Consider the following 26450-nt stretch of genomic DNA (forward strand, 5'->3'; position numbering starts at 1 on the left):
TACTGAAGCCCAAGCACCCCAGAGCCCATGCTCTGACAAGAGAAGCCGCCACAGTCAGATGCTCACGCACTGCCATGAGAGCAGCCCCCACTTGCTGCAACTAGAGAAAGCCTGTGCACAGCAATGAAGACCCAGCAAAGCCGAAAAAAATAAATAATTTTTAAAAATAAAAAGGTAAACTCCATAGTATATGAATTTTAGCCCAATTAAGCTATTAAAAAAACTCCAAGCAAACAAGGACTTTCATTCACCTCAAAAGGGCATGGAAGGCAGAAGCTAAGGACTCTCTTTTCAGACAAATGTACACGCATGCAAAGTATTACAAGCAAGGAACACAGTGAGGTGAAGAACAGGGAACTTGTTTAGGGGAACACTGAAACCTATTGATGGGTTCCATTAAGAAACCCTGTGACTGTCATTCTTGCACATTTAAAGTAGAAGAACAAATTACAATTACCCCTAAGGTGAAAAACTACCTAGCTTCTGATGCTCTAGTTTCAGTTCCAGGAATTTCTCCTACAGATATACGTTCATATGAACAAACTGAAATAAGTACCAAGTGATTCAATGGAAGAATGTTTACAAAGGAAAAAACCCCCACAAAACCCTTAAATGATTATGACAGCTGTATGAGATAAGACTACCAAGCACCTATTAAAATATTAAGAAAACTTTGTACGTACTGCTGTCGAAAAATCTCTAAGATATATTGAGAAGAGTGACATGCAGGACAGTGTTTATAGTATGTTACCATTTCCATAAAACAGGTAAATAGGTAAAAAGATATATTCTTATATACTAAAGAACTATCTCAGAAAGAATGCACAAAAACCTGGTAACAATGATTGCTTCTGAGCAGGGAAACAAAATGGCTAGAAAGCATCTAGGTCATGGGAGGACTGTCTTGCTAGGAATGAGTCTCCAGGGGTAGTTTACAGGAAGAGAAATCAGAGAAAGAACAGAAGCATTTAATTTTTTATTAAGATATAAATCAGCATCCCTATAAAAATAATTATTTATTAACCTTATCAAGATGCTAAACTGAGAAATAAAGAATAAAGAATGTTAAAGCTGCCATGACATAAATCTAACCTAATGCAACACATCAGAGAAAAAAAATCTGTTCACTTCTCATTCCAAAGCTACTGTAGCCATATAAGAGATTACTTGCCAAAGTCTTTATTCAGGATAAATTTTTAGGAGCCCCAAATCTCCATCTAAAGAGGAACTGCAAATATTTTAACAAAGCATGTTTTTCTTTTACGTGCAGAGTGTCTGGTAGCAACAAAGCCAAAAAGTAGTCAGCACAGAAGTAATTTCTTTACTAGAATCTGGATAGTTTTTCAGATCTCTAAATCTTCCCGTTGAATTTGTTCTGATGGATTCCTCTACTTTATAGCCTAAAGAAATATCATGATCTCAATGTCTCTGTTGCTTAAGAATTTAGTTACTAAAAAGTTCATTATTTATTCACAATTTATCTTCTTAGATCTAAGGTAGTCACACAATTCAAGGTTATTCAGCTCACACTTTGACCTAACAGAGTATCTATTTGTGGGTTTACAGACAAAATAAGCATCTTAAATGTTCAGTAGTTGCACATTTTTTTTTTCTGAAATAGAACACAGACACTCTCCATCTTTCTAACAGTTTCTCTGCACTGCTTTGCATTGTAAACAGATTGTTTTATTTCATACTTTTCTTGGAAGCTACCCCTTTAGGGGGTACCCTGTGAATCCTGCCACTGCACATCCTCCTGGGTATGACAAGAATACAAAGCCCTGACCACGCCTCATCCAGGCCATTTCTCAGGGCTGACCTTCAGAGATGAGGTAACATCTCCCTCTGGACGATGAGGAGGCTTGCTTACTGCTTGCTGTAAATGTAGTCAATTCCCAACTTCAGCATTCCGTCACTGCAATAAAGGAACGCTGGGCGTACAGTATCATCTGGGCCAGCATCACATCAACCCCATGCTGACAACACTAACAATACCTGAATCCTTGAACTTAACTATGTAACACTTGCCCCCACAGGAAAGAAACACAAAGTTTCAATTTGGTACGGATGCCAGGGGAATTCCTCCACACCACTCTAATACCCAAGGCCACGGAAAGGGATGCCCCAGCACCCACCTCCTCAGGATGGCTCTGGTGACCCAGGACAGGCACTCCCAAAGGGAAGGGATGGGGATGGAAGGAGTCAAGGTCACTAAGTAAAGAGCAAGACAGGGGGTCCAAAGTAATAAGGGGCTTGGAAGATGCTCAGTGGAGAGAATGGACTGAGAGGAAGACCTGCGGCCTTCCGTCAGTATAGCCTGTACCCCTTCATCAGTCTCCCATCTGACGTTATTTCAAGTTCTGAACTTGTTTCTGATCACTTTCTTTCCATTGTTTCCACCAACTGATTTCTATTAAGGGCTTTTGCTCCACCTTGACCCACTTGTGACATTTAGAATAGAATTTCACCACTCTTTTTTTCCTGCTCTGTTGTCCCAGTAACCAAAACAATGTTGTAGCTCCATAGTCTTTAAAACTAGGCCCATAATGTCTTGTGAATTTTATGGAATTATAATGGGTAAGTGGAAGTATTCAATGCAGATTTAAACAGATTGCTGTTTCCAAGCCCTTGGTTTGAAGTTTGGCAACATTCAATAGCACTTTAAAGAAGATAAGCATGTTCTCCCGTGAAGGCATCTTTGTAGTTCCAAGATTACCATTTACTAAGAAACTGCATAAGAGAATTTCTACACTGAAATGAGAGACCATGTTCATTTTTTCCATCAGGATCTGAGCCAAAAACCAACCATATTTCTTGAAGACTTAGGTGAGGTTTCCAAGAGTTAAATGGAACAGATTTACCAGCAAAAGGCAGGAAGAGTGAGATTATAATTTGAACCAGGCAAACTGTTTCATAACAGAAAATGTGGCACTTAATGTAGTTTGCAGAATATGGTATGCTAAAAATGCTACTTTATGGCAGAAGCAGACCTCTGGAGAGTGAAACCAGCCAAACGAAAAGAGCAAAAAAGGTAGAAAAAAAAGAAGCCATGTCAGCAATACAAAGCCACAAAAAACTGATACACTTTTTTTTGGTACCGAATTACAACTTTTCCACCACATTCTGTGGTTTAAAAACACACAAAAAAAACGCTTGCTGAAAAAGTTTTCATTTTGGCCATTTTGAATCGGGGTTATACTAACTCATATTTATCCTAATTTAATAGGACTTGACTCTAACAAACACACACATTGTTGAGGTCGCAGGAGACTACATATGTGAGCAGATCAAAGTTTTCTGCAGCTCCTTCTGGAACAGATTTATCCTGGGTTCCTGAATGGCTTGGCCAGCTGATAGAGGACAGACTGATGTGTCTTTACTTGAAATAAACATTAAGTCAAAACCTCTAACAGAAAACTCATACTGAAAAGGCTTGGCTCACTCCTTGATGTGCTAGTCAAGGAAAAACAAGCACAAAAATCTCAGTGTAGGTTGATTAGAAAATGTATTCTAATCGTCTTTACGTCTCTTGCACCAGACATACAGTACTTGAATCTTTCTTGTATAACACTGTCAACTCTGAATTTTGAAAAATAATAAGAATGCTAGTCAATAATTACTGCTTAAAAAAAAAAAGCTAATACTTGTTGGTTCTATACTTTCTCATTCTCACACATCCCCCAGTTCTTCAACGTTGACTGCATTATTCAACCAAATCTACAAAGCACTCAGAGTTTAAAACCAAAACAGACATAGTCTTTCACATCAAAGAACTTCTAAAGGATGTCTGGCTAATAGACCAACAAATAATTAATTGAAATGTTTATAAAGATTACAGAATGTGTGTCAGTGACATACAATGATGCCAACATTAAGATGCTCATTATTCAGATATTAAGCCTAGAAGAAAAACAATGATCTCTTCTTGTTATTAAATAGAATTACTGCATCAAAGACTCTTAGAAAAAAATTTTTCTATAACTTGGGCTTCCTCAGCTGGCAAAGAATCGGCCTGCAACACAGGAGACCCCAGTTTGATTCCTGGGTCGGGAAGATTTACTGAAGAAGGGAAAGGCTACCCAGTCCAGTATTCTTCGGCTTCCTTGACGGCTCAGCTGGTAAAGAATCCACTTGCAAAGTGGGAGAACTGGGTTTGATCCCTGGGTTGGGAAGATAAGGGAACAGCTGGCTACTCATTCCACTATTCTGGCCTGGAGAATTTCATGGAGTGTACATCCATGGGCTCATAAAGAGTTGGACACGACTGAGAGAGTCTGACTTTCACTTTCTATAACTTAACTGCACCTGTGCTAGATGAGTCCTCTGGAATAACCCAGAACAATTATCCTATTTTCCACATGACAACCTTCATTTTCTAGAAGATGGCTCTACTTTCAGTCTTCTTTTCTTCAGCTGACTGAATCATACCAACCCTTAAACCATTCTCCTCCCCATGACATGGTTTCTAGACCATCTCCCCATCCTAGCTATGTTCCTCTGGACCATCCCATGATTGAATGTTATAATTCTAGGAATGTAGGCTAAAATATGTTAAGATTTTCACACTGAAAACAGTGTGTGCCAAAACATGAAGGAGGAACAGCAGTGTTATATGAAAATAGACATACAGTACAGGATTAAAGCTTGACTATTATGTTAGTTTATTTTGAGTACTAAAAAAGGTAAGCACACAGTGCTACAGCATAATAGACACTAATGCATAGCATGTGTTTCAACTGAAGATAAAATGATGTGAAGCTGAGATTTGCTTTAAAATACTCTATGTGGAGGTGATGAGCACAGAACAGAGGAAACATAATTAGCAAAAATATGTTGGTACTCAGTGAGGTATGATTGGTAATCAAAAATGTTGGTAATCAAAAAATATATAGATGTCATATACATCAATATTTTTTAAATTTCTAATTAGCCATTACCTTTTTCATGTCTAAAATATTTCAAAATACATATTTTTAATGCCTAAACATATTACCTATAGACAACTTTGAATATTTTCTATTGCAAGTTTTATTTGTATTACAGAAAAAATTCAAGTTCACAATTTAAAAAGTATTAAAAGAAAATTTTAAGCAATCATTTTCAAAATCCTTGTTCAGAATAGAAATTATTTTAAGCATCTTTTCTGATCACAACAGCATGAAACTAGAAATCAACCACAGTAAGAAAAACGGGAGAAGAGTGAACACATGGAGACTAAACAACAAGCTGCTAAACAAACAATGGGTCAACAGTGAAACCAAAGAGGAAATCAGAAAATACCTCAAGACAAGGGAAAATGAAAACACAGCTTTCTAAAATCTAGGGGATGTAGCAAAAACAGTTCTAAAAGGGAAGTTCATAGTCATACAGGCTTTCCTCAAGAAACAAGAAAAATCTCAAATAACCTAACCTGACACCTAAAAGAATTAGTAAAAAAAGAACAGGCAAAACCCAAAGTCATCAAAGTGAAGGAAATAATAAAGTCAGAGAGGAAATAAATAAAACAAAGATCCAAAAACAACAGAAAAGATCAATAAAACAAGAGCTGGTCTTCTGAAAAGATAAAATCAACAAGCCTCTAGCCACACTCACCTAGAAGAAAACAAAAAAAAAAAACCCAGAAAAACAAAATAAGAAATCAAAGAGGAGAAATAACAACTGATACCATAGAAACACAAAAAATCACAAAAGGATACTATGAACAGTTATAAGCCAACAAACTGGACAACCTAGAAGCACACAGGTTTCTAGAAACACACAGCCTGCCAAAACTTAGTCAAGAAGAAACATAATTTGAACAGACCAATCACCAGAAATGGAATAGAATTTCCCTGTGAACATCATTCTCCTGTGAAAAACTTTTTAATTGAAAAGTTGGATGTATGATTTTTTAGTTGAAAATATCATGAAATATTCTTAGAGTTTTGTTATCGTTGTTCATTTACTTATTGTAGAAAACTTCTCAAATACCAAAAGGGAAGAAAGACTACACACCCACCCTCAGTGAGTACCAACTTTTTTTTGCTGATCATGCTTCCTCTGTTCTGTGCTCATCACCTCCACATAGAGTATTTTAAAGCAAATCTCATTAAGGAAACAATTCCATTCACCATTGCAACGAAAAGAATAAAATACTTAGGAATAAATCTACCTAAAGGAACAAAAGACCTGTATACAGAAAACTATAAAACACTGATGAAAGAAATCAAAGAGGACACAAATAGGTGGAGAAATATACCGTGATCATGGATCAGAAGAATCAATATAGTGAAAATGAGTATACTACCTAAAGTAATCTATAGATTCAATGCAATCCCTATCAAGATACCAATGGTAATCTTCACAGAACTAGAACAAATAATTTCAAAATTTGTATGGAAATACAAAAAACCTCCAATAGCCAAAGCAATCTTGAGAAAGAAGAATGGAATTGGAGGAATCAACCTGCCTGACTTCAGGCTCTACTACAAAGCCACAGTCATCAAGACAGTATGGTACTGGCACAAAGACAGAAATATAGATCAATGGAACAAAACAGAAAGCCCAGAGATAAATCTATGCACCTATGGACACCTTATCTTTGACAAGGGAGGCAAGAACATACAATGGAGAAAAGACAATCTCTTTAACAAGCGGTGCTGGGAAAACTGGTCAACCACTTGTAAAGGAATGAAACTAGAACACTTTCTAACACCATACACAAAAATAAACTCAAAATGGATTAAAGATCTAAATGTAAGATCAGAAACTATAAAACTCCTAGAGGAGAATATAGGCAAAACACTCTCTGACATAAATCTCAGCAGGATCCTCTATGACCCACCTCCCAGAATATTGGAAATAAAAGCAAAAATAAACAAATGGGACCTAATGAAACTTAAAAGCTTCTGCACTACAAAGGAAACTATAAGCAAGGTGAAAAGACAACCTTCAGAACAGGAGAAAATAATAGCAAATGAAGCAACAGACAAAGTATCTCAAAAATATACATGCAAATCCTGCAGCTCAATTCCAGAAAAACAAAAGACCCAATCAAAAAGTGGGCCAAAGAACTAAACAGACATTTCTCCAAAGAATACATACAGATGGCTAACAAACACATGAAAAGATGCTCAACATCACTCATTATCAGAGAAATGTAAATCAAAACCACAATGAGGTACCACTTCACGCCAGTCAGAATGGTTGCTATCCAAAAGTCTACAAGCAATAAATGCTGGAGAGGGTGCGGAGAAAAGGGAATCCTCTTACACTGTTGGTGGGAATGCAAACTAGTACAGCCACTATGGAGAACAGTGTGGAGATTCCTTAAAAAACTGGAAATAAAACTGCCATATGACCCAGCAATCCCACTGCTGGGCATACACAATGAGGAAACCAGAACTGAAAGAGACATGTGTACCCCAATGTTCATCGCAGCACTGTTTATAATAGCCAGGACATGGAAGCAACCTAGATGTCCATCGGCAGACAAATGGATAAGAAAGCTGTGGTACATATACACCATGGAATATTACTCAGCCATTAAAAAGAATTCATTTGAATCAGTTCTAATGAGGTGGATGAAACTGGAGTCTGTTATACAGAGTGAAGTAAGCCAGAAAGATAAAGAACATTACAGTATACTAACACATATATACGGAATTTAGATAGATGGTGGCGATAACCCTATATGCAAAACAGAAAAAGAGACACAGAAGTACAGAACAGACTTTTGAACTCTGGGGGAGAACGTGAGGGTGGGATGTTTTGAAAGAACAGCATGTATACTATCTATGGTGAAACGGCCCACCAGCCCAGGTGGGATGCATGAGTCAGGTGCTCTTGCCTGGTGCACTGGGAGGACCCTGAGGAGTCGGGTGGGGAGGGAGGTGGGAGGGGGGATCGGGATGGGGAATACGTGTAACTATATGGCTGATTCATGTCAATGTATGACAAAACCCACTGAAATGTTGTAAAGTGATTGGCCTCCAACTAATAAAATAATATTAAAAAAAAAAAAAAAAAAAAAAAAAAAGTGCCTATAACAGAAAATCTGAAGGTTTGCAAAGATGGGAAAAAACTAATCATTAAGAAACAGAATTCCTAACAGTAGCAAGTCATCGTTATGCAGTGGTGAAAACTCTTCAGTAAGTTAAGAGAGAAGCTAAATATAAACTCTGACCAAAAAGAAGTCTGCAGACTTATCTGGCGCATTGCCAAAAACATTTCAATCAGGAAACATGAAAGAATCCTGTAAAATACTAGTGTATGATTGAGTTGGGGAGATAGTCTGAAGTATTGCGATGAAAAGATTCAAAAGAAGGAATTAAAGAAGAGGAAGGTATGGATACCTCTCTTAGTCAAACCACTCCGGACTTTTTAAAACCTTAGATTCTAACAACATAAGCCTTACCCTTATTTTCCATGAGAGACTGGATGTGCAGTTTTAGCACATTTAACACAATACAACAAACTTTAAAAAACAAAAATAGTCTCATTCTTTTTTGTTCTCATTTTTAAAATCAGGCATTTAAAAAAGGCACTCAACTTCAAAACTTACATCGGAACCTGCACTTTTCATCGTACTCTGTAGGACAGGTTTGGTCACAGAAAGTTTCCCATTTGCTGGGCTGTTTGCCACAGGGGCGGGCACCACATTCACCACATGATTAGGTAGCTGCGAGGTTCCCACAGCAACAGCAAGAACTGGCTGAGGAGAGGGCAGAACTCCAGGTGCCTGGAGCTGAACCACGGCAGGCTGAGAGAGCACCACGGCCTGACCTGCAGGAGAGAAAACAGAAGACGAATCAGAGGGCGCGTAACTGTTGTGGCAGGGGCAAAGGGTTTAGCACTTAGGTCTCTTCTGCAGGTACAATAGGTAAAACCACATGAAATGATTTGAAACCACCAATTAAACCACAATCAAGAGCAGCACACATTCTTGCTGACTTTCACTGTTGTGTTTTTAATGAATTTAAAATGTGTTTTAAATTCATTCTCTTTGAAGTTATGATTAATGATATATTTCCACACTTTTTTTCAACTAACAAATACTAAATCTACTAAGTTATACATAGATTTCCCTAAGTATTAACCTCTGAAACTTTTGAGAGCTAGAAGTATTTATCATATTACAAAGAACAAACCTTTTATACTGAGCACAGAATCATATATTTTAAGTTAATGGGATTGAGAAATACAAACAACACCAAAAATAAATGACAGAGATTCAGTAAGTCAATACTTGGAAGAACCTGAGTCTACAAATATCAAAAATGTTAAAACCACTTGAGATAAATTCTTAGCTAACACGAGAAACATAGATCTGTAATTTAACATAACCTGCAGATAATGTTGATTCCCCTACCCACCAAAATAGTCTATAAGTCTTTTCTTTTTTTTTTTTAACAAGTCTTTTCTTAATCTTCACATTTGATCTTATTTTAAAATTATGCTAATCTTAAAATTAGTATCATAACCTAAAGAAGGCTCATACAAGTCCCAACATTGGTCTAGTAAAACGTTTACTTGTCTGCTGAGTGTTTGCTTTCAGATCTGGCCAATTTTATAAGGTGTTGAAAGCCTCACCTAACATCCACAGCTGCCTGAGCCTATCCAGCAAAATAAAGGTACTAAAGTAACTGGCAACTAAAATTTCCCATTGTATATTTACACTCTTCTTAAAGGAAAAAATTACTATGCCTTCAGACAGTAACATGACCCATGTAAAATTCAGCTCAGTATTTCAAAGGATCAAGGAAAACCAAAAATCAAAATAATGCTTCAAACAGCTGTTTGTTATGAACATGTCTTAGCTTAAAAAAAAAATCACTTCTATAAAATCAGTCTTTCTGTCTCAAAAGGTCTTGAAAAGCATACTAGAATCGATAGTATTTAATCCCTAAAAAGTAAGTAAATTAGTAAGAAAGACCTAAAAGTAATTTCACAGATTTATCATATACACAATTTAGTATAAATGATCACTAAGTATCCTTATCTTCTAATTTTCCCATGGAATAATTTACTTTATGAAATAAAAACATATAAAATATGGAAATAACTCATAAGCAGATATAAATTTGCTCTAGCCAAATATTCAAATAAAAATAATTAATAGAGAACTCCCTGGTGGTTCAGGGGTTAGGACGCTGCACTTTCACTTCCAAGGACACAGGTTCAGTCCCTGGTCAGAGACCTAAGACCCTGCAAGCGACACTGCAAAACCAAAAATAACAACAATAAATAGCATATCACCAAACGTCAGGTTTCTTAAATAACACTTACTGACCTATTACAGTTAATCTGGTACTATGAAAGACATACTCATGTATGTCAAGAATGTAAAACTCAGACCAAAGGTTCCCACCCTGAATTTAAGGACCCTTCTTTCATATCAAAAATATCATGGTCACCCAAGATGATCATAGTTGTCCTTTCAGTTTCTGTAAATTGAGAAAATATTTGATGAGAAAAGTTTAGTAAGTTTAGCAGTGATTTGAAATGAATCTGGAATTTATTATCATAAGTATAACCACAAAATTTAAAAATCAGTGCAAAGATATATGAAACAAATTATTTATTCAGTCAACAGAAAATATGGATTTGCAGATGCCCTGCAAAAAAGCCAAAAGCTATTGCCACTCTGACCACTCATGCCCCAGTATCCAGTCTACAGGTTGAGAACCACTGATTTAAAACAATACTTTGAAAAGAGCATTATCAGAAGCAATGTTCCACATCTTCTGAGTTTAAAAATTATGATAAAAAGACCCCTCAAAACTACAATGCTCAGTGAATTTAGGGGATTACTGCAAAGATCAGAGAAGGTGGTAAACATAAACAGTGAAATCATTTCAAAAAAACAATCCTACTTTTAGCTCCAGTTACAGATTTAAAGCATTGTCAGATAACACATGCAGATGGCTTTGTAATATTTCTTAAAATTGATTCAAAAAATAATCCAAGTCTGTAGTGTTCATTGTCTGGTTATCACCATATCCTTGCTAAGAGAACTATAGCATGGAGAAAGGGAGATGAACCAATATCAAGGCAAGGTCTGCATACCAAATGTGGCTCCAAGTCCTTCCAGGCCATTGATGCCTCTTTTTTAAAAAAAATGCTCATCAAGCCCTTTCATCCCAGAGTGCCCAACTAACCTCAAATTATTTAATACCTAAATCAAAGATCCTCTAAACAGTCTTGGCATGTTTGGGTTCAAGACAAAATGGGGAGAAGCAACTAAATTTCTATTACAGTGTGTTCATGGTGGCTTGCTAAATCTGACATGCTAGATGATCACCAGATCACAAAACGCAAGGCAAAGAACTGTTTCAGGGCTTAAATAGTTAGCAGCTGAACATAAGCTACTACTGTTCCTCATGTGGAAACAGTTAAAAAGGGCATACCAAAACACTGTTTATCCATTTCAGCATGCTCAAAATCCTCTTTGGCATCACACATAAATCCCCTTTCATGGAATGCTGGATACTTTTGCTGGATGACTCACTGATTGTGACACTCAGTGTCTCCCTTTTCAATTATCTTCAGAGATTTCAAACTTTGTATCAAACATTTATTGAATGTCTTCTTTGTCTGAAATAGTATGGCTGTGTGACTGACTGACTCTGTGTATTAATTTTCTCATCTATAAAATGAAGATGATAATAATAGCACCTATCCTCACAAAGTTGATGTAAGGATTAAATAACAGTTAAGCACTTAGAATGGTATCTGGCACTTCATCTTTTATGTATAATAACTTTCATAAGGGTATTTCATGTATAATTTATTCATTAGTTCTCAGAGTTACTGTTATTTAACTATTAATATAATTTTCCAATTAGATAGTCAATTCTTGAGATCAAGGACCACTTGTCTGCATTCTTTTAGAGGCAGTAGAGCATAGTGATTAATTACATAGACTCTGAGCCAGACCATCTGGGCTCAAGTTCTGACCGTGCCTCTATTCACAGAACAACTTGGGACAAGTTATTTTACCTCTATCCTCCATTTCAATGATTTGAACCACTATCTACCCAAAAGTCCAAGAGAGGATACTTTCCTTTCTTCCATCCTCCATTCCCATCACCTGATTGCCAACCCCTGTGATTCTACACTTTCTAACATCTCCACTGTCTATCCTGGATCTTCACTGATATTCCAGGTTTCAATATCTCTCACCTGCACTGTCATAAGAATCTTAATGAATGTACAGGACACAGATGTGGAAGTAGGCAGAAGTTATTTAAGGCAGACTGAACAGCATGTCAAGGAACTAGGAACAACACGAAAATTTAATGAACAATAGCCAAATTAGTTGAACCAAAGATTTATAGAAAGGAGAGTTATTATTACAAGGTAAAGTTAGAAAACTAAACTGGAGACAAACCATGATGGGTTTCACATTCCAAGTCAGAGAATTTGAACTTAATCCTGTAAGAAATACTTCTTTTTTTGCAGGACTTGCCTGGTAGTCCAATGGTTAAGACTCTGCACTTCCAATGCAGAAGGCAAGGGTTTGATCCCTGAGTGGGGAGCAAAGATCTCGCATGTCGCACAGTATAGCCAAAAAAAGAAATTACTTTGTTAATAGCAAATATTTACTTATGATACTTATATCAATTAACTGTAAAATGCCTTTCCTATATTTCTCTTCTTCTCTCCCCATTATCAAATAAATGGAAGACTGGAAGTCATACATTTAAATCTGTTATGTTATTACAAGGTTACCTCTGCAGATTTACACTATAAAAATAGTAATGAGGCCTATATTAGCATATGCTCCCCCAAAATAAATACTGTTTTCAGATAATGGGAAAGCGCTGAAGTTCTGAAGAGTGTATGATTCAGGCCTCTGAAACTGATAAACTGCTCAGAGAAGTGGTTCTTCTCACTATAGGTAAGATCTTCTATCATTCAAACACAGCCAGTGGTCTACTGAGAGCAAATTCTTAGGAATACCTCTTGCTTTACATACTGATCATATTAATGTCAAACTTTTACTTTTATACATGTGTTTTAATAGATTATGGAAACTATAATAAAGTTCTTCACACATTTAAATTGTTAGCCTTTGGGACGATGTACACTTTTGAGATCCTGATGAAAGTTTTGGAGACTATCCCTAGAAAAATCCACAAATAATATACACTAATCTTGCATTTTATTTCAAGGAGTTCATGATATCCATTCACAGGTCACAAGAATACACATTAGACAGGACTGCTGTTTTTCATATGAAAAAGGCCGTATTTTGACCCTGTCCTCAGACGACAGGTATTTCAGGTTTGTTTGGTTGGGGTTTTCTGGAAGGGATTGGTGGATTTTCACAGATCCACCCAGTTTCTCACCAAAAGAGAGTATCAATGCCATACTTTCTACGACCATGGAACAGAGCAAAGTTAACAGAGGACCTGGAAATCAAATTTATGGCCTTGCCCTCATTAAAACCATGCTTCAAAGAAATGAGCTAAAAATCTGTAACTGAAAATACAGTTATAGACTGTATAACTGTATAATACTGGTATGTATTTATAACCCATATCCCATTGATACCTAGTCTTACTTGGTGCCAATAAGGTAAACCCAAGGAAACAATGCTGCACAAGTTTCGCTTCAGTCACATATACACACATCAGTATAGGTACAATGATGAATAATCTTCCCAAGAGAGCTCTGTGTGCAAATGAATCCTGTATGTTCAGTCACTTCAGTCACTCAGTCGTGTCTGACTCTTTGAGACCTCATGGACTGCAGCACACCAGGCCTCCCTGTCCATCACCAACTCCCAGAGTTTGCTCAAACTCACGTTCATCGAGTCAGTAATGCCATCCAACTATCTCATCCTCTGTCATCCCCTTCTTCTCCTGCTTTCAATCTTTCCCAGCATCAGGGTCTTTTCCAATGAGTCAGTTCTTCTCATCAGGTGGCCAAAGTATTGGAACTTCAGCTTCAGCATGAGTCCTTCCAGTGAATATTCAGGACTGATTTCTTTTAGAATGGACTGGTTGGATCTCCTTGCAGTCCAAAGGAAGGGACTCTCAAGAATCTTCTCCAACACCACAGTTCAAACACATCAATTCTTTGGCACTCAGCTTTCTTTATAGTCCAACTCTCACATCCATACACGACTACTGGAAAAACCATAGCTTTGACTAGATAGACCTTTTTGGCAAAGTAATGTCTCTGCTTTTTAATATGCTGTCTAGGTTGGTCATATATGTGGCAAACATATACATATATCTCTAAGTGAAAAGTACCAAATCCTCAGACTTGAACTTCTTTCAATACAGACCTCAACTTCTTATAGAATCAACTACATAAGGCCATCTAGTGGACGAAATGTAGAAACACACATTCTTAATGGCTTGAAGTCAGAGGTTCAGGTATTTAATGCCCTGGACAAGCTCAGGTTTATTAAGCAATGCTTCCTATTCCTCGGAGATTTAAGAGTCTGATTCTATTGTCAAAACACATCTATTAGACCTGAAATGGACCATCGTATTTTAACTAAGTGCAATACTAACCTCTCCTTAAAAACAAAAAAAGTTCATAGACACAAAAATCTCAAAATACAATAGCATCAAGAAAGTTTCCCAGATTTTCTTCTTTGCTACAAAATCACAAGCCTTAGAGACTGGTGTTTTCACTAAAACTGTGAGAAAAAAGGAGTATCAGATATAATTGATCTGGATAGCTACCTCCCTTGTTAGGACAGGAACCACATATTAATCATCTCCATAACCTCCTCAGAGCCAAGGACAATTCTTGACACACACACCCAGCATGTGCTCAGAAATTATAACCTGAATTAAACCAAATCACATGACACATGCCTCAGTGTCCTCCACTTAAACATACAGAGCATCAAATTCCATTCGGGTACCTTTCGTGGGTGCAGGATGTATACTGATAATAGGCTGCTGCTTTGCCAAAGGCATGAGTGTTGGTACTGTCTGAATAATGATGGTTTTCGCTGGAACGCTGGGGTCTGTTTGAGTCTTGGGTGCTGCTGGAAGTAATAAAGGCTTGGGTTGAATTGAAGGTTTCGAATTTATTTGAATTTTTTTCTTTGGAGTCAGTCCATTTTCTGGAGAAAAACCAAACAAACCACATATAATTTAAGTGCAATTAAGCAAATCCTAGAAAGCAGATTCTATTATACACCTTTCTCTACACATCATCTTGACCTCTGACTACCCTTAACTGAAGTTTAAACATAGCTTAATGTACTGAAGAACAGAATTTTATCTTAGTGAACTGAAGAAGAGTCCTCAATCTGAGGTCTTCCTTTCTGACCAAGCTACAGCTTTGCGAAGGGCACACGGGAACCAGTAAAGAAAAACAGCTAAAACCACTGAATAGAGCATTGAGGTGAATGAGGTTAACAAGTGTCACATCCAAATGGGCCTCACATTCAACTTCTTTAGGTGAAACTTTTAAATTTCTCCTGAGGATGATGGGGTTCTAAATCTATTTTAGAGCATCATTCATCTATAAAGACAGAGACAACCAAAGAAGATCATTTTTTCCCTTTCCTCTTCACATTAACGTTCACAACAAAGGATATAGGTCCACTAGTTTAAAAACAGCAAGCTAGCTTAATAAACATACACTTAATCCAACATTTTCTTTCAAGATATGGAGCTTACTCTCAGTCTACAATAGAAATAATAGAAGTTAGGAGATAGAGTAATACCAGTTTTGCTCTTAGGACCAATGATGGGCTTGTCTTCCTTCAGTGGCTCTGCTGAGGAGGGGTTATTAGAGCTTTCACCATATAAGGAAAGAGGAGACATCTGAGAAGTAGAAGACAAATCCAACTCCTCCTGCAGTAAAATAAAACACAAATAAATTCATGCAGAAGAATATTATCCTTGAGCAGAAAATGGCTAAGAGAAACACTTCAAGACAATTTCAAGTCAAAGGTGTGATATATTACAACTATATCTATGCAGTAAGCACTAAGAGACGATGGATAAATCAACATTATCCATCATTACTAAAGTAAAAATAACTAAAAATGAAGTATGTCTATTAAACCCTCTTATACTAAAGATACGATCACTGATTCGACCTGCTTCTACATTTTCTACCAAAAACTTTATATTTTATTTGATTCCTAGCTATACAAACATTTAGTATCATTATAGAATTACAGTTAAAATGCTAATATCTTTTCCCCACCATCTCTTATCAGACTTATAGGAATTTCAAAAGCAAATAATTCTTACTATTTTCATCCTTTACACTACCTTTGTCCCTAATGGTTGAAAGAAAAATCCTGAAAGGAGCAGGGTTATTCTATTTTATTTAATGTGTAAATTAATAATGCAGAGATATACAAATATTAATATTTTCCAAAATTCAATATTCAGTGGATCTGTCTCATTTTGCTAAAATAAAGAAACTTAACATAGGATAAAGTAGCACTTCAATTCCAAGAGAGAAAGATGTTATGTATAATAAATAAATAGGCATATACCTATACATACATACATCATATCATCTTCAAAATAATCTACAAGATCACTGAAAGAAGAGTTAAAAGAATACTTGTTTGCTCTTAGCATGATGTAGGCCCCCTTAAGTCAAAAATCAAAAAAAAAAAAAAAAAAAAAATCCAGAAGCCAAAAAGGAAGAAAAAACAGGTTTGAATAATAATTATTTTATAATAAAAAATAGGCCATAAATAAAGTTAAAAGATATATATTAAGAGAAAATATTTGCCTAAAATGAACAAAGGACAGGAGTCATCACTTCACTGAAAAGGAAATGCAAATGGTAGCCAAACGCAAATTCAAAAGAAAATCTTTTTTTAATCATCAGATACGAAAAGTTAAAACAACCTGAAAGAGCATATGGCAGAAATGGTCACTCTCAGTCAAGCTGGTGAAAATGAGAACTGTTTCATTCATCCATCCCTAACACCTATTGTCATGTAGCCAAAACCCAGGACTGCATGAACCTTATAGAGTATAGAATAATACATTTGGGGGGGGGGGGGGGAACAGTAAGAGATAATATAGGAGGAAATGACTATCTTTATGGCCTTGATGCTTAAAAGGCATTTAATAAAATTCTGCAAAGATTCTTCACACAAGTCCTAAAAAATAAGAACTGGAAGGATGATTTAACACTTAAAAAAAAAAAAAGCTAAGCATAATTGGAAAGCCAAAGTCATACTTAATGGTAAAATACTAATACTCTGCCATTAAAGCTGGGACAAGAAAGGAATAATTGCTTTTTCTGTAATTCTAGAAAACATAGTTATATCAGAAACTAAAATAAAAGGAACAAATATTAAAATAGAAGAGAGAGAAGAGCCTTTGTTTTGCAAGATGATATGCTGTCTACTTAGAACACATTTAAGAACCAACAAAAAAATTTTTCACTATAAAAATGTACTAATAATCACTTAGAAAATATAATAAAAATAGTTCATTCATAATAATAGCAATTACAATATACCTAGGAATTAATTTTCTAAAGAATGTACAAGATCTGTATGAAGAAAATGATAAAGCTTAACTGAGACAAAAAAAAGAAAACCTCAGTAACAGAAAAACATATAATATTCTTTAACAAGATGATTACAAAGGCAATACAACTGGGAAAATTGGTTCATTTATACAGTGAAAATTAAAACTAGATTTGTCCTTAACACTTCATATTAAGGTCAACTCTTAGGCCTACAAGGGGACATCTTTGACCATGTTCGTTGTGATGCAGGTGAAGTGTTATGCAGTTACATTCAACAAACAGATGCAGACAGAGCAATATGAATTGATCTTAAAAACACTGCGCTAATTTTTTAAAGAAATAAAGAGATCTGATATAATTTACTGTTTACATAAATTTAAAATACATACACAAAACTGAAATCAGTGAGAAAAAAAATGAACTTTAATAAATAGTACTGGAATAGCCCTTTTGATAGTCATCTAGGAAAACAAAAAACTTGGATTTGTATCCTACATCATAAATCAGGATAATTCCAAATGGATCAAAGATTTGAAAATTAAAACTAAAACCTTAGGAAATATATATATTAACAAGTCACTTAGAAACTATTACTTCCTGAATAATTTGACCCTGAAGCCACTAGATGGGGCACTGCAAGACAAGCACGGAGGCAGAGAGGCAGCCTGCGGAGTGTCAGAGTCCAAGGGGAGGAAGTAGGGGCAGGCAGCCAAGCCCAGGGAGTCAGAGTAAGGTAGTAATTGTATCCATATTGCATCAGCCTGAGGTAGGGTGTCAAAGCCCAGAACACAGGAGTCAGTGTGAAGGGACCTGCACTGGCAAAATCCAGGACAACATAAGAATCAGAATAAATAAAATAATGAGTTATAATCTGTTGAATAAACTAGGAAACCATGAGTCCATACTGATATAAACAAAGAAATGAATAAATTTAAAGTCTGATGAGAAACAGGATATTTTTACATAGTATTAAAGTCAGTCAGTCAGTCAGTTCAGTCGCTCAGTTGTGTCCAACTCATTGCGACCCCATGAATCGCAGCACGCCAGGCCTCCCTGTCCATCACCAACTCCCGGAGTTTACTCAAACTCATGTCCATCAAGTTGGTGACATCACCCAGCCATCTCATCCTCTGTCATCCCCTTCTCCTCCTGCCCCCAATCCCTCCCAGCATCAGGATCTTTTCCAATGAGTCAACTCTTCGCATGAGGTGGCCAAAGTATTGGAGGGTCAGTTTCAGTATCAGTCCTCCCAATGAACACCCAGGACTGATCTCCTTGCAGTCCAAGGGACTCTCAAGAGTCTTCTCCAACACCACAGTTCCAAAGCATCAGTTCTTCGGTGCTCAGCTTTCTTCACAGTCCAACTCTCACATCCATACATGACCAGTGGAAAAACCATAGCCTTGACTAGATGGGCCTTTGTTGGCAAAGTAATGTCTCTGTTTTTAATATGCTGTCTAGGTTGGTCATAACTTTCCTTCCAAGGAGTAAGCGTCTTTTAATTTCATGGCTGCAATCACCATCTGCAGGGATTCTGGAGCCCAGAAAAATAAAGTCTGACACTGCTCCCACTGTTTCCCCGTCTATTTCCCATGAAGTGATGGGACCAGATGCCATGATCTTAGTTTTCTGAATGTTGAGCTTTAAGCCAACTTTTTCACTCTCCTCTTTCACTTTTATCAAGTGAACATTAAAGTACCTTCTCATAAAATACCTATTTATGGCAAAGGGAGATGGGCAACTTCACAGTAGAATAGCCTGGAAGATACCACCTTAATCAAATGAACGAAGTAAACCTCACCCTGATGAAACATCAGACAAACCCAACCAAAGGACATTCTATAAAATAACTAGTCTTTAATTGCCAAAAGTGGCAAGTCATGAAAGTCAAGGAAGAATGAACTGTTTCAACTGAAGGAGATTAAAGAGACAGGACAACCAAATGCAATGCATGATTCAAAACTAGCTCCTTTTGCTCTCTACAGGATATCTCTAGAACAACTGGCACAATCTAAATGAGAGCTGAAGATCAGATGATAGTAAGGTATAAACATTTATTTCCTGATTTTAATAGCTGTATTGTAACTAGAAGACATATCCTTACTTGTAGGAAGTAGACACTGGAGTATCTAGGGGTGACAAAGCATCAGGCTGGCAACTTACTCTCAAATGATTCAGGATAAAAAAGTTCTTTGCAATGTACTTGTAACATTTCTGTAAGTTTGAGGTTTTTCCAAACTCTCTCTGTCTGTCTGTCTATCTATCTATATACACATACATCTATCTATCTATATACACACATGCAAGAAGACAAGAATAAAAATATTATAACTTCTGAGCAGTTACAATCTTCCTTTGAGTAACAACAACAACAAAAGCAACAAAAGATTGGTCATTCAGCTATGGAGAAAAGTATCCCTAGAGAAAGTAAACACCAGAAATAAAGAGTAAAGAAAGTGACAAATTAGAGAAGAAAACACTCCTAACTTATTTCACAATCTAAGCGCTAATAATTCTAATATGTAATAAAATACTTTAAAAATTGAACAGAAAAAGACCAATACAATCCAGTAGAAAAATGGACAAAAATTTGACAGTTCATAGAAAGAAATGCAAATAGGCATTATACATATGAAATATACCAGAAGATGTCCAACAATACTTATAATAAAAGAATAGAAAATAAAACATGCTAACACTGTGTAGCAATAAAGGGAAAACTGGCCCTCTTACATACTGCCTGGTCAGAATACACAACTGTACAACCCTTGGAGGGAAATTTGGCAATAAACAGTAACATTAAAAATCACCTTGATCTCAGCAGTCTCTCTTTAGGAGTATAACCCCAAGATATCCTGGCAAAAATATGAAGTGTCTTATGTATACAGTTATTTATTACAACATTGTTTGAGTTCAGAAAAGACTGAAAACAACACATATGTCCATCAATACAGAAATCATTGAATGAAGTATGATATAACCACACAACAGAACACTATAAAGCCATAAAAAGGAATGGGAAAGAATCTATAACCTGAAACTGTAGTTACCTCCAGGATATATACCACTAAGTTAAATAAACAAAGTGAAGAACAGGGATGGAACATGCTACCTTCTTCCAAGGGAAGGGAAGAAAAAGGCTCTTTCAGCTGGAAGGAAGAGCACGTACAAAAATCTAAAATGGTAGAAGCAGAGGTCTCACTGCTCGTGTTCACCGGCGGTTCTCACACAACTCCTGGCGCAGCTTTTCAAAGACTAGAGCACACAGGAGATCCTGGAGTTAAAGCTAAGAGGAGTGAGAAGGTAGGAATAGGAAGGAGAGTGAGAAACAAGACTGAAAGGTAAGCCGGGGCCAGATCATGGAGGGCCTGATACACCAGCAATTTGAATTTTGTCCTTGTAATGGCTGGGAAGGTCTTAAGCAAAGAACTGACACAATCAAACCTGTGATTTTTAAAGATTTCTCTGCTAAGAAAGGTCTGGGGAATTAGGAGGCAGACCAGTCAAAATTCTATTGCCTTAAACCAGAAGAGGTGATGATAGTCTGGCAGGGTGGAGAAGATGAATCCTAGAGATAGTAAGAGGATAAAATCATCAGGATTTAGTAACTGACTACATGTAAATCATGCCAGAATGAAGATACCTCAATTTACATCAGATATAATATACTGAAACATTACTTTAAATTTTTCTTCTTATACTTTTTCCTTTCTCCATTCCAAAAAATGCCTGAGTCCTTTGGTATTTTCTTTTCCTGCCCTGAACAGTTTTTTTCTAGATGAAGAGTGGAAGCATTTTTAAGGTTTTGTAAAAACCCTTACTAACTCATTCAAAAGACAGTACTAGGCATTTCTGAAATAAGGAGACCATTCTAGGTTTTATGGCTAAGGAGTCACACAAACAGATCATGTCCTCAAAGAACATATACCCTAATAGGGAGGAAAGAGTGTACCACGGAGAAAAGACAGTAAGCTCAAAAAATAAACAAATACTGGATGCTGGTAGAGTACAATGAAACAAATGAAACAACGAAATTATAAAGACAAGAACATAAGGGGAGGATAGCAAAATCAAAGAGACTAACAACTTTCTAACTCCCTCAAGGTCCTTCCTCAGGATTAAAAGAGATAAGATTTATATTAGCACTTAATGAAAGTTAACTTCCTTCCCCATATACATATTTCCCAGATTCCACTATTACAAAATCATTGTAAAAGACCAGTGACTTACAGGCACATGCTGAGTTGATGAGTAAGAGTCCACTGATTGAGGAGATGGGATTGAACACCTTGAGGAGGCTGGCGAAAGTGGCTGAGGTTCTGCCTTAATATCTTTAACTGGAAAAGAAGCAAAAATTTTCCCACTGGACAATATAAACTCAGAATAAAATGAATAAGAAAGAAGGTTAAATCTGTTCTCAAAGTTCAGTGATAAAGAAGCTAAGGTCATCAAAATATATCATCACCTGAAAATTCAAAATGCAGAAAACAGTATACCCAATACGCTTCTATCTGTGTAATAAATTTATATGTATGTATATATGTGTATCAGTCAGTTCAGTCGCTCAGTCAAGTCAGACTCTCTGCGACCCTAATATATACATATAAACACATATGCACATACTACTACTAACATCTGCACTAATTCTCTTGAAAGATAAACTTAAGAAATTGGTCACAGTGCTTGTCTCCAGGAAGCAGAACTTGCTGGCTGAGGGACAAAAGCCAAAGGAGACATTTTTCTACTCTATAGACTTTTTGGATCTTTTGAATATTATGCCATATGCAAAAAAATTACAGATTTTCTCCCAAAATAATTTTAAAACATAAGAAACAGGAAAGAATTTTTCTGGAAAGCATTTTTGACAATACAATTACAATACAAAAATGTTCCTATCTTTTGAACTATTTTTTAAAACGGTATTGATCAACTTCAGCCCAGGCAGTGTTCCTCAGTGTCAAATTTCTAACAGGGTAGGAAGGAGGGAGAGAAGAATCTGTGCTAGACTGTGTTCTCCAAAATTAGGAGCAAAATACCTACCATGTCTCATGATCTGTACTGTGATCCTACCACTTCCCCATCAAGAAGTAGTGACTATATTCTCTTCTATTTGATCTAGGTGAGCTTATGGCTTCCTGAATCAATAGAGCATGGAAGTAATGATATGTGACTCCCAAGTCTGGGTTCCATTAGGTAGCTGAAAGACTCACATTTGAGCCTTTGAATTCTGATTACCACAAGACTGCCAGGTTTTGAGGAAGCCAGGACATTTAGAAAGATGATGGGTAGCATTCTCACTGGCAGTTTAAGTCTTCATATCATTTCAGATCAGGCATCAGACATGTGAGTGAAGAAACCTTAAGGTAGTTCAAGCCCCCAAACGTCAAGCTACCCTAATCTGCAAATCTTCCCAAATGATGTTTGGACGCCATGGAGCAGAGACAAGAAATTCCTGAAGTATCCTGTCCAAATTCCGAACCCATAGATTCTGGGAGCCTTATAAAATGGTTGCTGTTTTAAGCCACTAAGTTTTAGAGAAGTTTGTTACACAATAGTAATGAGAAGGCTGACCTTGTGGAGTCCATATTCTATGAGGAAAGAAAGGAACTGAGCAAGATATACTAATATACAAAATGAAGGGGAACAGGAATCGCAACAGAGGGGGAGGACTATAACTTAGATGGGGAAATGTGCTGGTTAATTACCCACTGTTTCTCAGCCCCAAGTTCACCTCCTATAGTCTGCGATGAAAATTAAAACAAGTCCCAGCTGGCTTCCTTTTAGGTCCTGTCAATAGGGGATTCTAGAAGGATGTTTCTTAAGGTAGAATAGGGGAGAAGGGATTTTTTTTCATCCTTCCATCATCTTTATCCCAGAAGGGACAGTTTGCTTTGGGTTCTAGCTCTTTTCAGCACACCCAAAACCCAGTTCCGTGGGCCCCTTGAAGATACTGGCATTATCCAGGTAGTGTCTCCTCCTCAGAAGTGTATACATGGGGCAGCTACACTAAGTTCCTAGGTTCTGATAATCCCAAGTCTCTTCCCTTTGATACGCTAAATCCTGTTTAATTCTCAGATAGGTTAATCTCTTACAGAGTATTACATATAATTCAAAATCGATATTTCTGAATTATAAAATTTTCATTCATTATATGACTCTGCCATAACTCTGAAATTCTATTTTGGCAAGAAATTTATGTATGCTCGGCCATACCAGAAGTAGAATGTAGTCCCTGGAATTTTTTAACAAATAAAAGTAGCCCAATAATCCCCCTAATTTTGACTATTACCAAACCATAAAATAATATGGATCCATTTAAAGTTTTTATCAATGAAATACATCATTACCTGTACAGAATTGACTGTTGACATCCCAAATGCCTGTCTCCCAAGGCATCAAATCCAAGTCAAAATCAAGATTATCAAAATTACTTTCCTGTAGATTTCAAATCAGCAAAAGAATATCAGATTAAAATATATACATCCAGAAACCAAACTAACAGAAACAACTTGCCAAAAATAACTGCTATTACCCAAATTAGTAAAAATAATTTTCTAAGTTAATCAATTCATCTTGAGAATATATCTTAGATGCCTTAGAGATAAACCAATTTAGTTACTTTAAGCACAGCAGTAACAACTAGGAAGGAGGTAATGGAGGCAACATCTATCTGAAAGAGTTAGTTGGTCTCATTCTTTTCAATGAAAAGAGACTATTACAAGAGTCACAAAATATTAACACAAAGCATGTGTTTTGTCATAAAGGAGATCCAGTATAATAAGTTTTCCCACTGTCACTAAGGGAAAAAAGTCAAAGCAAATGCCTATTTATAAAATCATCTCTATATGCAATGGAAAGAATACAGATGTATCCAAAAGACATTCAGGAATCATAAAGAGACTAACTGAAACTTCAAATATACCAAATATTAAAATGGTTATGGGGGAAGGAAGAGATCCATAGGAGGATGGGCAATTTTATCTTTTTTACTGGTCTATAGTTTTCAAATTTCTAAATTTTTTTTAATCCTAGAAGATAAAACCAAGTTTCTCAAATAGGGGTCAATATACCTTTTAGAGGGGCTCTTAGTTTCTTTTCATTTAGGTGACAATTTTTTTAATGTAAATGTAAGTGTATTCTGGGTTATAACCATTTTCTACCATATACATTAATAAAGAACTACCACATGATTTCAGAACCCTCATATCACGTAAGACAGCATCACTACTATTTTAAATGTCTGAAGTCACAGAGATAAGAACAGAAGGAAACTTAATATATAAACAGTACAACAAGTCAAAAGATAGTCAGTATTAACTTAATGTGACAAACAATAAAACAGCAACAAAAAAGAAAGTAGCCCTCAGGCAAAAAGGAAAGATTAATCTAATAATTATTAACAATCACTGGTAATAATTTCTAGAATATTATTCTTTCAAATGTCTATTATTTGGTTTATTCTTTATTGAGAATATAACAGAAGAAGGGAAACTTTTCTTATCATACTGCCCTAAACTGAGAAAATATTAGTGCAAGTTAAGAGAATACGTGAAAGTGCACACAGAAAAAAGAAAAAACTACTTAAATTATAAAAGAAACAACTTTTAAATCAATCTCCTTTGCTTTTTTCCTCATATTTGAATCTATACATAGATTCATACTTTCAGCAATGAAAAACCTTTAAACTTTCGTAGTCCAAGTAAATTGAGCAATATTTGCCTGATTACTAGCAATCCTTTGTAATATGCTCAATAGTGTCATGACCTACTGCAGGGATGTTTCATACTCAATCTTCAGCCAAAAAAGTCAAATACCTTTTACAGCATAAGAATTTTATCTGGTTGGAAATTTCACAGGCCCATTTTACTGTAAAGCAAAACATGCTGCTGCTGCTGCTAAGTCGCTTCAGTCGTGTCCGACTCTGTGCGACCCCATAGGCGGCAGCCCACCAGGCTCCCCCGTCCCTGGCATTCTCCAGGCAAGAACACTGGAGTGGGTTGCCATCTCCTTCTCCAATGCAGGAAAGTGAAAAGTGTTGGCCCTGAATCAAGGCCAGCAGTTTGCTGAAGCTGTTGGTTTCAAACAGGAGCCTAAAGAAGTCTCTTTCTATGGTCTGTTGGCCATTTCATATCTTCGAAATGTAATGGTCAATTCATTAGAAAGAAACATCTCAGTCATTGGTGATAGGGGCTAATACTTATTTGTAGTTGATTAATACTGGGATTCCAAAATTTAGAGATCCCTGGTTTAACTTTTTCATTAAAATTATAGTAATGTTTAAAAAAAAAAAAAAAAGAAAGTGAAAAGTGAAAGTGAAGTCACTCAGTCGTGTTCGACTCTTCGTGACCCCATGGACTGCAGCCCACCAGGCTCCTCCGTCCGTGGGATTTTCCAGGCAAACATGCTGATACTTATATACTCTGCTTCTTCAACTTCTCAAGGGAAACTGTACTGCGATGTAGAAGAATGATAGTATAAAGGGCCCTCTAAAATGATTTAATCCAATCTCTTATTTTATACCAGAAAAACTAAGGAACTGAAAGAGTGAATGACTTCTTTCAGGTAACAGAATGTTAGTTATAAAATCAGAACCATATTTCCCTGAATCTTTCAAATATAATATATTGTTTCTTGAAGACTAGGGTCTGGAGGTTATGAAAAAAACATCAGCTGCTTAAACAACCAGTCAATATTAAAAACCAACTTAATTATAGACAACACTATAAAGCATCTCATAGAGTAAATGAAACCATTAAAATCTCATGCATTTGGAGAAGGAGTTAGCAACCCACTCGAGCATGGGCTTCCCTCGTAGCAGGAGACCCAGGTTCAATTTCTGGGTCGGGAAGATCCCCTGGCGAAGGAAATGGCGACTCACTCTGCTATTCTTGCCTGGAGAATCCCAAGGACAGAGGAGCCTGGTAGGCTACAGTCCATGGGGCTGGAAGAGTCAGACACAACTTAGCAACTAAACACCCTCCCCACCG

General features: G+C 36.5%; 1 protein-coding gene and 1 non-coding gene across 3 annotated transcripts in view; one reads left to right on the top strand and one right to left on the bottom strand.

Annotated features, from left to right (window-relative positions):
• ATF6 (activating transcription factor 6) overlaps nucleotides 1-26450 on the bottom strand; it is a 239456-nt gene that overhangs the window by 198948 nt on the left and 14058 nt on the right. Inside the window, exons 3-7 of one of the 2 annotated variants that reach the window (XM_065946761.1) lie at nucleotides 23811-23898; nucleotides 21694-21800; nucleotides 15680-15809; nucleotides 14867-15070; nucleotides 8543-8763 (exon numbers count right to left, since the gene is read on the bottom strand). In XM_065946761.1, the coding sequence (XP_065802833.1) occupies nucleotides 8543-8763; nucleotides 14867-15070; nucleotides 15680-15809; nucleotides 21694-21800; nucleotides 23811-23898 (750 nt within the window). The remainder of the gene's footprint in view (nucleotides 1-8542; nucleotides 8764-14866; nucleotides 15071-15679; nucleotides 15810-21693; nucleotides 21801-23810; nucleotides 23899-26450) is intronic. The other variant, XM_065946770.1, reaches the window with a different exon arrangement.
• On the top strand, nucleotides 25499-25634 carry LOC136156437 (small nucleolar RNA SNORA2/SNORA34 family). The gene has a single exon (XR_010660990.1). It is a non-coding gene; the product is annotated as a small nucleolar RNA SNORA2/SNORA34 family (small nucleolar RNA).

This window comes from Muntiacus reevesi, chromosome 1, assembly GCF_963930625.1.
Source record: "Muntiacus reevesi chromosome 1, mMunRee1.1, whole genome shotgun sequence".
In the NCBI taxonomy this organism is placed as follows: domain Eukaryota; kingdom Metazoa; phylum Chordata; class Mammalia; order Artiodactyla; family Cervidae; genus Muntiacus; species Muntiacus reevesi.